Below are 17,482 nucleotides of genomic sequence, written 5' to 3' on the forward strand. Positions count from 1 at the left end.
GTTTAGTATGTAAATATGAAGTGGTGGCGCTGCTTATAAGGTGCAAATAGGTATATATAAATATATAAAATGAAAAAATAAAATGTAGAAACACAGATGTGATTGAGGAATAAAAATATAAATATAAATGGTGGATATGTAAATGATGCCACAATATAGTAAAAGTCCAACATAAAATGGTATTGGGAATGAGTTAATATGGAATATATGAAAAAATATAAAAAGATATAATAATAAAATGAAGTAAAATATAAATAACCACCAGAGTGCGTAGTATAAAGTGCAAAGTACTACAATATATATATCTCTTAGTATATACCTAAAATAATAATATCAGCATTTTGTAATAAAATGGTAAGAAAATAACTTGAAATAATAATACATAGGCAATGGTATAATATGAAAAAGTGTGCAAAAAGTGCAACAATTAAATTGGGTGTGCGGGAAACTTTTCCGGAGAAAATGAATAAGAGTGCGGGAAACTATTTTTACAAAGTGCAGTAAGTAGTGATGTGATCTAAATTCATGTGATAAATAGTCCGTATAATAATAAAGGTGCAAACAATATTATGGGCAAACTCAATGTGCAAAGAAATATGAACTCCAAGGTAGAAATAAGAAATGGTATTAGATCAGATCAGCTGTTAAGATAAGTCCATATATAGATGATTGTGCCCCGAGGAGTGGTGAATGAATAAGTATCCAGCGGTGACCCCCAAGGTGGGTGACTGGCGAGTGGCGGGGAAACCTCTAGTAGAAAAACCTACTCACCAGATGTACCCACCCCACACAGGGGTATAGGGCAGGTACTGTAGAAATATCCTGTTGGTCCTGGCTCTGGGTAGTAGTTCCCTTCCTGGGGGAGATGTAGTATAGGGTCCGCAGGGATATCCTAAAGTGAGATCCTATCCGATAGTAGGATATCCAACGATCCGTGGGGTGAACTGATATGGCCACTCAAAGGTATGTGGATGGAGGGATCATATAAATGGAAAAGAACTCGATAGTGTAATACCGTTTTTAAAGTTTATTCCTTCCAGCAGTAACATAAAAATGGGTACTCACATAGATAAAATCAGTAAACAGCGAGGTAGTGGCGTCCCGGAACGCAATGCGTTCCAACTGGAGACCGGAACCGGAAGTGACGTGACGGCGCTGTACGCGTTTCGTCATGTGACGTCTTCTGCAGCGTCCAGTCACTTCCAGCGTAAGCCCTTTTGTATATGGTGGTTGCTAAGCGACGGGGCTCGTTTGTGAAATACAACGAGAAGTAACAGGTGTTCAATATAAACTGATGCCGTAGGTCAATTGCGAAAACGTGTGGTGCAACTAATAAGAAAATACGACCATGGCTTACTTCTTGGCAATTCCAAACCAAGTATGTGTATATTTCAATCAATATCTTATGATAAATACAATAACCCACGCCCGCTCGGTTGAACCACCATATATACATACAGGGAGGTATACAACATATATATATAATAATAAAAAAATATACTAAACATTTATTTATTAACAAATATTATAAAAACAGAAAATGTGTGTAAAATATAAAATCTTATATAGTATGCCGTCTGGTGGAAGAAAGTATATAGAGGAGACAAGGAATGTGATCATATATAATGCGCCATCTGGTGGACGGACATATATATGGTATTGACTATATGATGTATATACTAAAAGTGTGTATATAATATTAATAATTTAAATAATTATAAAGCATGATATGTGATATATAAATTATTATAAAAATTATAAAATTAATATGTGGTAATTGGTGAAAGGCAATGTGAATAAAGATATAAAAATTATACAATTGATAATATTGAATATCAATAATTTTAAGTGCTTATGTAACATGAAGGTGTGATATAAAATAAAAAATATATATAAAATTAATATATAAAATTAAAAATGTGATAATTGGTGAAAAGCAATGTGAATTAAGATATAAAATTATAAAATAAATATGTAGTATATTATGAAAGACAAAGTGAGGTGGGATACTACGGAGGAGGACATCTAGTGGATGGTCAATATACTACACCGAGAGTATATATATAAGATGCTAAATGGATGAAGTAAAGAGGATTGAGTGTAATATATTCAGATGGTATGATTAGATCTAATAAATATAGATGTATATGGGATGTAGATTAATGGCATTAGATAAGATATAGGAGTGGAGGTTATGTAAAATTAAAATACATTTTATAGTGATAGAATAGGATAATGAGGAATATGAAAAAGATAAAAATATTGGGATAATGGATAAAAATTAAGGTAAAAAAGGATATAAATAGAAAAAAAGGGGAATTAAAAATTGGAAATAAAACAGTTGAGGTCTATGTCCAAATTGAGTCCCCTAGGCTGAAGTGTATTAAGCCGGTAAATCCAGCTAGTTTCGTTTTTAGAGATTTTGATTCTTTTGTTTTCGCCTCTCCAGTGTCCAGTAATGGAGTCGATTCCCACAAAAGTAAGGCACCTTGGGTCCTTATTATGTACCTCTGCGAAGTGTCTGGAGAGACTATGTTTCGTAAACCCCTTTTTTATGTTCTTAACATGCTCTCTGATGCGTACAAACAAAGGCCTGGTGGTCCTGCCCACATATTGGAGCCGACAAGGGCACTCTACTAGATAAGTCACATGGGTGGTCTGACAAGTTATTAGTTTGTTAATCTTGAACTCTTCCCCACTCCATCTGGATTTGAAATGTAGTGTCTTTCTAGGTTGTTTGCTGGTTGATCTACAGGGTAAACATCTATTACATCGAAAAAACCCTTTTAAATCAGGGAACAATTTTACTGGTTTGGGGGGGTCAACTGCATTATGAACCAGTTGGTTGCGTAGGTTAGGGGCTTTTCTGTATATAAATCTCGGTTGTCTGGGTAGCATTTTGGACAAAGTTTTATCAGACTTCAGAATAGGCCAGTATTTCTTCACTATTTTCTCTGTTTGTCTGAAGTTTTGATGAAAACCGGTAATAAAAGCTAGCTCATTCGATTTTTGTTCCGGCACGTTAGTTTTATGTAGTAATTCTTCTCTATCTGTTCTCAATATTTTATTTCTGGCCGTAATTAACTTCTGTCTGTCATATCCCTTTTCTTCAAATCTGTTTATTAAAATATCCGTTTGTAGTATGTAGTCTTCCAAATTGTCACAATTTCTTCTGATCCTGACGAATTGGCTTTTTGGGATTCCTTCTTTCCATCTAGGATGGTGACAACTGGTACTGGGTATATATCCGTTCCTGTCTGTAGGTTTAAAATAAGTCCTACTTTTAAGTATATTATTTTCTTTAAAAATGTTAAGATCCAAATAATTTATCTGGTTAAAACTCCAATCTCCTGTAAACTTAATGCCATATGGGTTCTCATTCATCTTTAAAAAGAAATTGTTCAAAGTTTCTTCAGTCCCCTCCCATAAAATGATGATATCATCTATATATCGTCTGTAAAATATCAATTCTGGTATATTTTGGCTATAAATGATGTTCTCTTCTAAAAGGTCCATAAACAGGTTCGCTACGCTGGGTGCGTAGCGTGCTCCCATTGCGACCCCTTTTGTTTGTAAATAATATTTGTTTTTATGCCAGAAAAAATTACTACTCATAGTGAGTTTTAGACCATCCAGTATGTATTTTATTTGCGTTTGTTTTAACTTAGTGCGTTCATGTAAAGCAATATCTACTGCTTCTAATCCCTCCATCTGGTTGATGCTGGTATAGAGAGAGTTAGCATCTATTGTCGCCAGGATACATCCTTCTGGTAATTGTACTTCTTTTAGTGCTTTTATCAGCTCTGAGCTGTCTTTAAGATATGATTTTCCCATTTTTACAGCCGGCTGTAAGTATCCATCCAGATACTCCCCCAGTCTGGAAAATAGTGAGTCCACACCACTCACGATGGGCCTTCCTGGGGGTTTAACGGGATCTTTATGTATTTTGGGTAAATAATACAGTACTGGAATTTTACTTGAATTGGGTAATAAATATTGTGCTTCCTTCTTGTTCAAAATCCCCAATTCTTTACCTTTATTGATGAAATCTTTTAGCTTCTTCCTATATGTCGTGGTTGGGTTGCTTTTCAGTTTTTTATAGGTGTCTTCCACACTTAATAAATTATTCATTTCCTGTTCGTAATCAGTTTTATTCAGAATTACTAATCCTCCTCCCTTGTCTGCGGGTCGGATTATGATTCCCTTTCTGTCTTCCAATTGTTTGATAGCTGCTTTTACTTTATTGAATTTTTTATGTGGTTTCTTTATCTTCCTCAAGTCCTCCTCTACCATCTTCTTAAAAGCACTGATACACTCACCCCCAGGAACTGATGGGTTAAAAACCGAGTTGTTCCTGAGGCCTGAGTGTACAAAATTGGGGTCGGAAGTAGACTGTGTATGTCCTTTTATTTTAAAAAATTTTTTAATATTCAATTTTCTTAAAAATTTGTGAAGGTCGATAAAAATTTCAAAGGGGTCAGCATCCTTGGTGGGAGCGAATTTGAGGCCAAGATCTAAAAGCTGAAGTTCATCCTCATTAAAAATAATGTCTGTAAGGTTAAAAATCCCTTGACCTAAAATTCTCGTCTTCGTTTTCTTCCTCCCACCTCTCTTACCCCTCTTCCGTCTTCTTCTTCTTCCCAGTAGTAATTCTGTTGTTGGGGTCTCGTGTATCCTCCTGGTGGGGGTCCCCTCCATTGGTTCTGGTATTCCCCCCCTCTGTATGCATTGGGTCTTCTGTCTTCGTGGTAATTGCGATTCCATCTGTTCTGCTGGTCTTGTGGTCCTCTCCATCCTATGTTTCTTTGTGGTCTGTACCATCCTTGTTGTCTGTAAGGAGGTGGTGGTCTTCTTTGGTGGCCTCCGCGGAAAAAATCCCTTTGTGTGTTGTAATTCGGTCTGTCCCTATATTCTCTGCCTGGAGTGTATGTATCCATCCTGGCTAACGGAGAGAACCTATTGTGCATAGGGAGATTGAAATTTCTTTGGTTGGGTGTGTTGACCCTGTTGTACTCCCTGGGTGGTGTACGTGGTCTCTCTTGCGTTCTGGGTGTATTCCTAGGTGGTAGGGGCCTATTCTCTTGGGTAGGCGGTCTGTTGTCTTCTATATCTCTATTAGGTCTGAAGGTGAACAACTGTGGAGTCCTGGGGGCTGGTGTAGCTAGGGACTCCTCATATTCATCTTCATCTACCGATGTATCTCTGGACTCGAAGGCATTTGGAGTAGTGGGAATCTCCATTTCCTCTTCCGCTGTTTGCCATTTATATACTTTGGAACTCTTGTAATCCGTGACATCTCTACTATACTTTTTTTGCTTTTTTTGTTGTATGGCCGAATCGTATTTTGCAATATAGGTTTGAAGTTCCTTTTCTTTATCTTTGTATTCCTTGTGAAGTAAGAATGGAATAAGTGCCGTCTTTAAATCTGTAATCTGTGTTTCTATGTTCCTTAATTTAGTCTGTCTTCTTTTGATGATAAGTGTGAGAAGGTCTGTTTCACACCGATTAAAAAATATGTACCATTCTTCTGTTAGAGTGATATCATTAAGACCATCATTGGGATTCACATCCCATCTTAGTCGTCTGGGGGTAATTTTATCTCTAATATACATTTCCAGGTTTGAAATGTCCCACCAGACCCTAAGTTGTTTTTCTAGGGCGTGTTTAAGTTGTTTAAAAAGCCCATCCATGTCTTGTCTATTGGTTACTCTCTCCTGGTTAAAAATATCCTCAATGTTGATTTTCCTATTGTTTATATATCCAAAGATATCCGAAGCTGCAGGATTAGCCATGCCCAATGAGGGTATGTGTGAAATAGAATATAAATAAATCCGCGCTAAGGATATCAGAGGATAAATTAGATGCACAGGTAAGCTGCAGCCTCACTTAAAATATAGCCAAAAAAGGCTATATAAATATGTATGTAAATATGAAGTGGTGGCGCTGCTTATAAGGTGCAAATAGGTATATATAAATATATAAAATGAAAAAATAAAATGTAGAAACACAGATGTGATTGAGGAATAAAAATATAAATATAAATGGTGGATATGTAAATGATGCCACAATATAGTAAAAGTCCAACATAAAATGGTATTGGGAATGAGTTAATATGGAATATATGAAAAAATATAAAAAGATATAATAATAAAATGAAGTAAAATATAAATAACCACCAGAGTGCGTAGTATAAAGTGCAAAGTACTACAATATATATATCTCTTAGTATATACCTAAAATAATAATATCAGCATTTTGTAATAAAATGGTAAGAAAATAACTTGAAATAATAATACATAGGCAATGGTATAATATGAAAAAGTGTGCAAAAAGTGCAACAATTAAATTGGGTGTGCGGGAAACTTTTCCGGAGAAAATGAATAAGAGTGCGGGAAACTATTTTTACAAAGTGCAGTAAGTAGTGATGTGATCTAAATTCATGTGATAAATAGTCCGTATAATAATAAAGGTGCAAACAATATTATGGGCAAACTCAATGTGCAAAGAAATATGAACTCCAAGGTAGAAATAAGAAATGGTATTAGATCAGATCAGCTGTTAAGATAAGTCCATATATAGATGATTGTGCCCCGAGGAGTGGTGAATGAATAAGTATCCAGCGGTGACCCCCAAGGTGGGTGACTGGCGAGTGGCGGGGAAACCTCTAGTAGAAAAACCTACTCACCAGATGTACCCACCCCACACAGGGGTATAGGGCAGGTACTGTAGAAATATCCTGTTGGTCCTGGCTCTGGGTAGTAGTTCCCTTCCTGGGGGAGATGTAGTATAGGGTCCGCAGGGATATCCTAAAGTGAGATCCTATCCGATAGTAGGATATCCAACGATCCGTGGGGTGAACTGATATGGCCACTCAAAGGTATGTGGATGGAGGGATCATATAAATGGAAAAGAACTCGATAGTGTAATACCGTTTTTAAAGTTTATTCCTTCCAGCAGTAACATAAAAATGGGTACTCACATAGATAAAATCAGTAAACAGCGAGGTAGTGGCGTCCCGGAACGCAATGCGTTCCAACTGGAGACCGGAACCGGAAGTGACGTGACGGCGCTGTACGCGTTTCGTCATGTGACGTCTTCTGCAGCGTCCAGTCACTTCCAGCGTAAGCCCTTTTGTATATGGTGGTTGCTAAGCGACGGGGCTCGTTTGTGAAATACAACGAGAAGTAACAGGTGTTCAATATAAACTGATGCCGTAGGTCAATTGCGAAAACGTGTGGTGCAACTAATAAGAAAATACGACCATGGCTTACTTCTTGGCAATTCCAAACCAAGTATGTGTATATTTCAATCAATATCTTATGATAAATACAATAACCCACGCCCGCTCGGTTGAACCACCATATATACATACAGGGAGGTATACAACATATATATATAATAATAAAAAAATATACTAAACATTTATTTATTAACAAATATTATAAAAACAGAAAATGTGTGTAAAATATAAAATCTTATATAGTATGCCGTCTGGTGGAAGAAAGTATATAGAGGAGACAAGGAATGTGATCATATATAATGCGCCATCTGGTGGACGGACATATATATGGTATTGACTATATGATGTATATACTAAAAGTGTGTATATAATATTAATAATTTAAATAATTATAAAGCATGATATGTGATATATAAATTATTATAAAAATTATAAAATTAATATGTGGTAATTGGTGAAAGGCAATGTGAATAAAGATATAAAAATTATACAATTGATAATATTGAATATCAATAATTTTAAGTGCTTATGTAACATGAAGGTGTGATATAAAATAAAAAATATATATAAAATTAATATATAAAATTAAAAATGTGATAATTGGTGAAAAGCAATGTGAATTAAGATATAAAATTATAAAATAAATATGTAGTATATTATGAAAGACAAAGTGAGGTGGGATACTACGGAGGAGGACATCTAGTGGATGGTCAATATACTACACCGAGAGTATATATATAAGATGCTAAATGGATGAAGTAAAGAGGATTGAGTGTAATATATTCAGATGGTATGATTAGATCTAATAAATATAGATGTATATGGGATGTAGATTAATGGCATTAGATAAGATATAGGAGTGGAGGTTATGTAAAATTAAAATACATTTTATAGTGATAGAATAGGATAATGAGGAATATGAAAAAGATAAAAATATTGGGATAATGGATAAAAATTAAGGTAAAAAAGGATATAAATAGAAAAAAAGGGGAATTAAAAATTGGAAATAAAACAGTTGAGGTCTATGTCCAAATTGAGTCCCCTAGGCTGAAGTGTATTAAGCCGGTAAATCCAGCTAGTTTCGTTTTTAGAGATTTTGATTCTTTTGTTTTCGCCTCTCCAGTGTCCAGTAATGGAGTCGATTCCCACAAAAGTAAGGCACCTTGGGTCCTTATTATGTACCTCTGCGAAGTGTCTGGAGAGACTATGTTTCGTAAACCCCTTTTTTATGTTCTTAACATGCTCTCTGATGCGTACAAACAAAGGCCTGGTGGTCCTGCCCACATATTGGAGCCGACAAGGGCACTCTACTAGATAAGTCACATGGGTGGTCTGACAAGTTATTAGTTTGTTAATCTTGAACTCTTCCCCACTCCATCTGGATTTGAAATGTAGTGTCTTTCTAGGTTGTTTGCTGGTTGATCTACAGGGTAAACATCTATTACATCGAAAAAACCCTTTTAAATCAGGGAACAATTTTACTGGTTTGGGGGGGTCAACTGCATATACGGACTATTTATCACATGAATTTAGATCACATCACTACTTACTGCACTTTGTAAAAATAGTTTCCCGCACTCTTATTCATTTTCTCCGGAAAAGTTTCCCGCACACCCAATTTAATTGTTGCACTTTTTGCACACTTTTTCATATTATACCATTGCCTATGTATTATTATTTCAAGTTATTTTCTTACCATTTTATTACAAAATGCTGATATTATTATTTTAGGTATATACTAAGAGATATATATATTGTAGTACTTTGCACTTTATACTACGCACTCTGGTGGTTATTTATATTTTACTTCATTTTATTATTATATCTTTTTATATTTTTTCATATATTCCATATTAACTCATTCCCAATACCATTTTATGTTGGACTTTTACTATATTGTGGCATCATTTACATATCCACCATTTATATTTATATTTTTATTCCTCAATCACATCTGTGTTTCTACATTTTATTTTTTCATTTTATATATTTATATATACCTATTTGCACCTTATAAGCAGCGCCACCACTTCATATTTACATACATATTTATATAGCCTTTTTTGGCTATATTTTAAGTGAGGCTGCAGCTTACCTGTGCATCTAATTTATCCTCTGATATCCTTAGCGCGGATTTATTTATATTCTATTTCACACATACCCTCATTGGGCATGGCTAATCCTGCAGCTTCGGATATCTTTGGATATATAAACAATAGGAAAATCAACATTGAGGATATTTTTAACCAGGAGAGAGTAACCAATAGACAAGACATGGATGGGCTTTTTAAACAACTTAAACACGCCCTAGAAAAACAACTTAGGGTCTGGTGGGACATTTCAAACCTGGAAATGTATATTAGAGATAAAATTACCCCCAGACGACTAAGATGGGATGTGAATCCCAATGATGGTCTTAATGATATCACTCTAACAGAAGAATGGTACATATTTTTTAATCGGTGTGAAACAGACCTTCTCACACTTATCATCAAAAGAAGACAGACTAAATTAAGGAACATAGAAACACAGATTACAGATTTAAAGACGGCACTTATTCCATTCTTACTTCACAAGGAATACAAAGATAAAGAAAAGGAACTTCAAACCTATATTGCAAAATACGATTCGGCCATACAACAAAAAAAGCAAAAAAAGTATAGTAGAGATGTCACGGATTACAAGAGTTCCAAAGTATATAAATGGCAAACAGCGGAAGAGGAAATGGAGATTCCCACTACTCCAAATGCCTTCGAGTCCAGAGATACATCGGTAGATGAAGATGAATATGAGGAGTCCCTAGCTACACCAGCCCCCAGGACTCCACAGTTGTTCACCTTCAGACCTAATAGAGATATAGAAGACAACAGACCGCCTACCCAAGAGAATAGGCCCCTACCACCTAGGAATACACCCAGAACGCAAGAGAGACCACGTACACCACCCAGGGAGTACAACAGGGTCAACACACCCAACCAAAGAAATTTCAATCTCCCTATGCACAATAGGTTCTCTCCGTTAGCCAGGATGGATACATACACTCCAGGCAGAGAATATAGGGACAGACCGAATTACAACACACAAAGGGATTTTTTCCGCGGAGGCCACCAAAGAAGACCACCACCTCCTTACAGACAACAAGGATGGTACAGACCACAAAGAAACATAGGATGGAGAGGACCACAAGACCAGCAGAACAGATGGAATCGCAATTACCACGAAGACAGAAGACCCAATGCATACAGAGGGGGGGAATACCAGAACCAATGGAGGGGACCCCCACCAGGAGGATACACGAGACCCCAACAACAGAATTACTACTGGGAAGAAGAAGAAGACGGAAGAGGGGTAAGAGAGGTGGGAGGAAGAAAACGAAGACGAGAATTTTAGGTCAAGGGATTTTTAACCTTACAGACATTATTTTTAATGAGGATGAACTTCAGCTTTTAGATCTTGGCCTCAAATTCGCTCCCACCAAGGATGCTGACCCCTTTGAAATTTTTATCGACCTTCACAAATTTTTAAGAAAATTGAATATTAAAAAATTTTTTAAAATAAAAGGACATACACAGTCTACTTCCGACCCCAATTTTGTACACTCAGGCCTCAGGAACAACTCGGTTTTTAACCCATCAGTTCCTGGGGGTGAGTGTATCAGTGCTTTTAAGAAGATGGTAGAGGAGGACTTGAGGAAGATAAAGAAACCACATAAAAAATTCAATAAAGTAAAAGCAGCTATCAAACAATTGGAAGACAGAAAGGGAATCATAATCCGACCCGCAGACAAGGGAGGAGGATTAGTAATTCTGAATAAAACTGATTACGAACAGGAAATGAATAATTTATTAAGTGTGGAAGACACCTATAAAAAACTGAAAAGCAACCCAACCACGACATATAGGAAGAAGCTAAAAGATTTCATCAATAAAGGTAAAGAATTGGGGATTTTGAACAAGAAGGAAGCACAATATTTATTACCCAATTCAAGTAAAATTCCAGTACTGTATTATTTACCCAAAATACATAAAGATCCCGTTAAACCCCCAGGAAGGCCCATCGTGAGTGGTGTGGACTCACTATTTTCCAGACTGGGGGAGTATCTGGATGGATACTTACAGCCGGCTGTAAAAATGGGAAAATCATATCTTAAAGACAGCTCAGAGCTGATAAAAGCACTAAAAGAAGTACAATTACCAGAAGGATGTATCCTGGCGACAATAGATGCTAACTCTCTCTATACCAGCATCAACCAGATGGAGGGATTAGAAGCAGTAGATATTGCTTTACATGAACGCACTAAGTTAAAACAAACGCAAATAAAATACATACTGGATGGTCTAAAACTCACTATGAGTAGTAATTTTTTCTGGCATAAAAACAAATATTATTTACAAACAAAAGGGGTCGCAATGGGAGCACGCTACGCACCCAGCGTAGCGAACCTGTTTATGGACCTTTTAGAAGAGAACATCATTTATAGCCAAAATATACCAGAATTGATATTTTACAGACGATATATAGATGATATCATCATTTTATGGGAGGGGACTGAAGAAACTTTGAACAATTTCTTTTTAAAGATGAATGAGAACCCATATGGCATTAAGTTTACAGGAGATTGGAGTTTTAACCAGATAAATTATTTGGATCTTAACATTTTTAAAGAAAATAATATACTTAAAAGTAGGACTTATTTTAAACCTACAGACAGGAACGGATATATACCCAGTACCAGTTGTCACCATCCTAGATGGAAAGAAGGAATCCCAAAAAGCCAATTCGTCAGGATCAGAAGAAATTGTGACAATTTGGAAGACTACATACTACAAACGGATATTTTAATAAACAGATTTGAAGAAAAGGGATATGACAGACAGAAGTTAATTACGGCCAGAAATAAAATATTGAGAACAGATAGAGAAGAATTACTACATAAAACTAACGTGCCGGAACAAAAATCGAATGAGCTAGCTTTTATTACCGGTTTTCATCAAAACTTCAGACAAACAGAGAAAATAGTGAAGAAATACTGGCCTATTCTGAAGTCTGATAAAACTTTGTCCAAAATGCTACCCAGACAACCGAGATTTATATACAGAAAAGCCCCTAACCTACGCAACCAACTGGTTCATAATGCAGTTGACCCCCCCAAACCAGTAAAATTGTTCCCTGATTTAAAAGGGTTTTTTCGATGTAATAGATGTTTACCCTGTAGATCAACCAGCAAACAACCTAGAAAGACACTACATTTCAAATCCAGATGGAGTGGGGAAGAGTTCAAGATTAACAAACTAATAACTTGTCAGACCACCCATGTGACTTATCTAGTAGAGTGCCCTTGTCGGCTCCAATATGTGGGCAGGACCACCAGGCCTTTGTTTGTACGCATCAGAGAGCATGTTAAGAACATAAAAAAGGGGTTTACGAAACATAGTCTCTCCAGACACTTCGCAGAGGTACATAATAAGGACCCAAGGTGCCTTACTTTTGTGGGAATCGACTCCATTACTGGACACTGGAGAGGCGAAAACAAAAGAATCAAAATCTCTAAAAACGAAACTAGCTGGATTTACCGGCTTAATACACTTCAGCCTAGGGGACTCAATTTGGACATAGACCTCAACTGTTTTATTTCCAATTTTTAATTCCCCTTTTTTTCTATTTATATCCTTTTTTACCTTAATTTTTATCCATTATCCCAATATTTTTATCTTTTTCATATTCCTCATTATCCTATTCTATCACTATAAAATGTATTTTAATTTTACATAACCTCCACTCCTATATCTTATCTAATGCCATTAATCTACATCCCATATACATCTATATTTATTAGATCTAATCATACCATCTGAATATATTACACTCAATCCTCTTTACTTCATCCATTTAGCATCTTATATATATACTCTCGGTGTAGTATATTGACCATCCACTAGATGTCCTCCTCCGTAGTATCCCACCTCACTTTGTCTTTCATAATATACTACATATTTATTTTATAATTTTATATCTTAATTCACATTGCTTTTCACCAATTATCACATTTTTAATTTTATATATTAATTTTATATATATTTTTTATTTTATATCACACCTTCATGTTACATAAGCACTTAAAATTATTGATATTCAATATTATCAATTGTATAATTTTTATATCTTTATTCACATTGCCTTTCACCAATTACCACATATTAATTTTATAATTTTTATAATAATTTATATATCACATATCATGCTTTATAATTATTTAAATTATTAATATTATATACACACTTTTAGTATATACATCATATAGTCAATACCATATATATGTCCGTCCACCAGATGGCGCATTATATATGATCACATTCCTTGTCTCCTCTATATACTTTCTTCCACCAGACGGCATACTATATAAGATTTTATATTTTACACACATTTTCTGTTTTTATAATATTTGTTAATAAATAAATGTTTAGTATATTTTTTTATTATTATATATATATGTTGTATACCTCCCTGTATGTATATATGGTGGTTCAACCGAGCGGGCGTGGGTTATTGTATTTATCATAAGATATTGATTGAAATATACACATACTTGGTTTGGAATTGCCAAGAAGTAAGCCATGGTCGTATTTTCTTATTAGTTGCACCACACGTTTTCGCAATTGACCTACGGCATCAGTTTATATTGAACACCTGTTACTTCTCGTTGTATTTCACAAACGAGCCCCGTCGCTTAGCAACCACCATATACAAAAGGGCTTACGCTGGAAGTGACTGGACGCTGCAGAAGACGTCACATGACGAAACGCGTACAGCGCCGTCACGTCACTTCCGGTTCCGGTCTCCAGTTGGAACGCATTGCGTTCCGGGACGCCACTACCTCGCTGTTTACTGATTTTATCTATGTGAGTACCCATTTTTATGTTACTGCTGGAAGGAATAAACTTTAAAAACGGTATTACACTATCGAGTTCTTTTCCATTTATATGATCCCTCCATCCACATACCTTTGAGTGGCCATATCAGTTCACCCCACGGATCGTTGGATATCCTACTATCGGATAGGATCTCACTTTAGGATATCCCTGCGGATCCTATACTACATCTCCCCCAGGAAGGGAACTACTACCCAGAGCCAGGACCAACAGGATATTTCTACAGTACCTGCCCTATACCCCTGTGTGGGGTGGGTACATCTGGTGAGTAGGTTTTTCTACTAGAGGTTTCCCCGCCACTCGCCAGTCACCCACCTTGGGGGTCACCGCTGGATACTTATTCATTCACCACTCCTCGGGGCACAATCATCTATATATGGACTTATCTTAACAGCTGATCTGATCTAATACCATTTCTTATTTCTACCTTGGAGTTCATATTTCTTTGCACATAATATTGTTTGCACCTTTATTATTATACGGACTATTTATCACATGAATTTAGATCACATCACTACTTACTGCACTTTGTAAAAATAGTTTCCCGCACTCTTATTCATTTTCTCCGGAAAAGTTTCCCGCACACCCAATTTAATTGTTGCACTTTTTGCACACTTTTTCATATTATACCATTGCCTATGTATTATTATTTCAAGTTATTTTCTTACCATTTTATTACAAAATGCTGATATTATTATTTTAGGTATATACTAAGAGATATATATATTGTAGTACTTTGCACTTTATACTACGCACTCTGGTGGTTATTTATATTTTACTTCATTTTATTATTATATCTTTTTATATTTTTTCATATATTCCATATTAACTCATTCCCAATACCATTTTATGTTGGACTTTTACTATATTGTGGCATCATTTACATATCCACCATTTATATTTATATTTTTATTCCTCAATCACATCTGTGTTTCTACATTTTATTTTTTCATTTTATATATTTATATATACCTATTTGCACCTTATAAGCAGCGCCACCACTTCATATTTACATACATATTTATATAGCCTTTTTTGGCTATATTTTAAGTGAGGCTGCAGCTTACCTGTGCATCTAATTTATCCTCTGATATCCTTAGCGCGGATTTATTTATATTCAAATTCTAGTTTAGCTCAGGGCTAAGCATGAGCTGTGGAATCTAGGCCAAGACTCTGTGAGTCAGGGCTGGATGACATCCTGACAGTTCCTCTGGTGCCTCCCCCTGTTTCTGGGACATGCAAGAATGTTCTAGAGCTAGTGGGTGGAGGTTAGGAGGAGCTGCCTAGAATATTTATGAGGCCTCAGCCAGTCCCCAGTAGTGGGCTGGCAGGGGGCATTGCTTACCTTATAAATAGACATGAGCCATGCCAGGAGGGCAGTTGGGTAGAAGATGTAGATACAGTGTTGAGGAGGCTGTGGGTGGCACTCAGGAATACCGCCTAGTCTGGGGAGGGGTGTCCTGCCTTGTGCTGAAAGAATCCTGTCATAATGGATGGAGGAAGCTCTTCCTAGAGGCACTGGGACAAGAGAGAGACAGTTAGTAGAGCAACACTGTTGGGGAATAACAAGGGGGGAGACTGCCACATGTAGCCAGTCTCCCTGAAGACAGAGGTGTGCTTAAGTCGTCATCCTTCTCTGAAAGATCTCTTAATAGTCAGCCGGGTGGGCTGGTGATGAGTCAGTTGGAAGAACTGGTGTGAGAATTGTGTTGTAATTAGAGAGTCACACACCATTTGGTAACCTTGTGGACAGCCTTCCCAGAAGAGTTAAAGCTGTTATAGCTGCAAAGGATGGGCCAACTCAATATTGAACGCTATGGACTAAGACTGGGATGCAATTAAAGTTCATGTGTGTGCAAAGGCAGGTATCTTAATACTTTTGGTATTATAGGGTGTGTAGATAGATAGATAGATAGATAGATAGATAGATAGATAGATAGATAGATAGATAGATAGATAGATAGATAGATAGATAGATAGATAGATAGATAGATAGATAGATAGATAGATAGATAGATAGATAGATAGATAGATAGATAGATAGATAGATAGATAGATAGATAGATAGATAGATAGATAGATAGATAGATATCTTATGTCAACAGCTGTTGGGAGAAAGCTAGAGTAACGGTGATAAACTGTTGAGCCCTCCCTCTGGATGTTAATCTACAAATCTCTAATCTCTATTTATTACAATACCAAAAATATACTTATAAATCTATGAAAGTTGTGTCAAAAAAACTTTTCCTATTTTACAGAAAGAACTTGATAAGGAGAAAGAGGATTGTGATGAACCTCTCCTGACACCAGACCCTACTGAAGACATCTTGATTGCCTAAACACATTGTATCCAGCCCCCCTGCCCCCCCCTGCCCCCCCTGCCCCCCTGGTGAACAATCACACTTTTGCCCTTTCAGTAAAAATCACTACACTTCCTATAACATATGATCTCACCAAGTTATTCACAAACCAAAATATTTAAATGTATTTGTTTTATTTTATGTCTAATAAAATTACAAACATCACTTTAAAGAACTATGTTCAATGTCCTGTATTCCTTTTCTACATATCATAAAATTCCACCAACCAAAAACAAAACCTCAACTTCAAATCAGCATAACAGTGTTAATGCTGGCAGCATGATTTCTGAAATAAGCAAGGAGAAGAACAGAAGCAAGGAGAAGAACAGAAGCAAGGAGAAGAACAGAAGTAAGGAGAAGAACAGAAGTAAGGAGAAGAACAGAAGCAAGGAGAAGAACAGAAGCAAGGAGAAGAACAGAAGCAAGGAGAAGAACAGAAGCAAAGAGAAGAACAGAAGCAAGGAGAAGAACAGAAGTAAGGAGAAGAACATAAGCAAGGAGAAGAACAGAAGCAAGGAGAAGAACAGAAGCAAAGAGAAGAACAGAAGCAAGGAGAAGAACAGAAGTAAGGAGAAGAACAGAAGCAAGGAGAAGAACAGAAGTAAGGAGAAGAACTAGAAGAATAAATAAAAGTGCAAGTGATGCAATAAAGTAGCATACAAAAACACTGTGAGGATGCTAACAGCATAAATAGTCCATGTGTCACTGGATGGTGTGCACAAAATAAATATGCATAAATAAATAAATGCAAAATGGGGTGAAAGAGTTCAAGGGTGTTCCAGTGTATAAAACAAAGAATCTCATCCAGTGATATACGTGTGCAATTAATTAGTGAGCTCTAATCCTAGATTAAGTGCAATAGCCGCTCACCTCCATTAACACTCAAATGAGCGTTTTTGGTGTGTTAGATCACCATCAAGGACATCAGGGGGTTTTCCAATGAAGTATAACTG

The 17,482-nt window shown here is 36.2% G+C and overlaps 1 protein-coding gene across 1 annotated transcript in view; it reads left to right on the plus strand.

Annotated features, from left to right (window-relative positions):
- LOC309563757 (uncharacterized protein) overlaps window positions 1-16,538 on the plus strand; it is a 78,460-nt gene extending 61,922 nt beyond the window's left edge. Inside the window, exon 7 of the mRNA XM_082268355.1 lies at window positions 16,428-16,538. Within this exon, the coding sequence (XP_082124481.1) occupies window positions 16,428-16,508 (81 nt within the window). The 3' untranslated portion in view covers window positions 16,509-16,538. The remainder of the gene's footprint in view (window positions 1-16,427) is intronic.
- The last annotated feature ends 944 nt before the right edge of the window (window positions 16,539-17,482 follow it).

Source organism: Pelophylax lessonae (assembly GCF_965119305.1).
Source record: "Pelophylax lessonae genome assembly, chromosome: 9".
Classification (NCBI taxonomy): domain Eukaryota; kingdom Metazoa; phylum Chordata; class Amphibia; order Anura; family Ranidae; genus Pelophylax; species Pelophylax lessonae.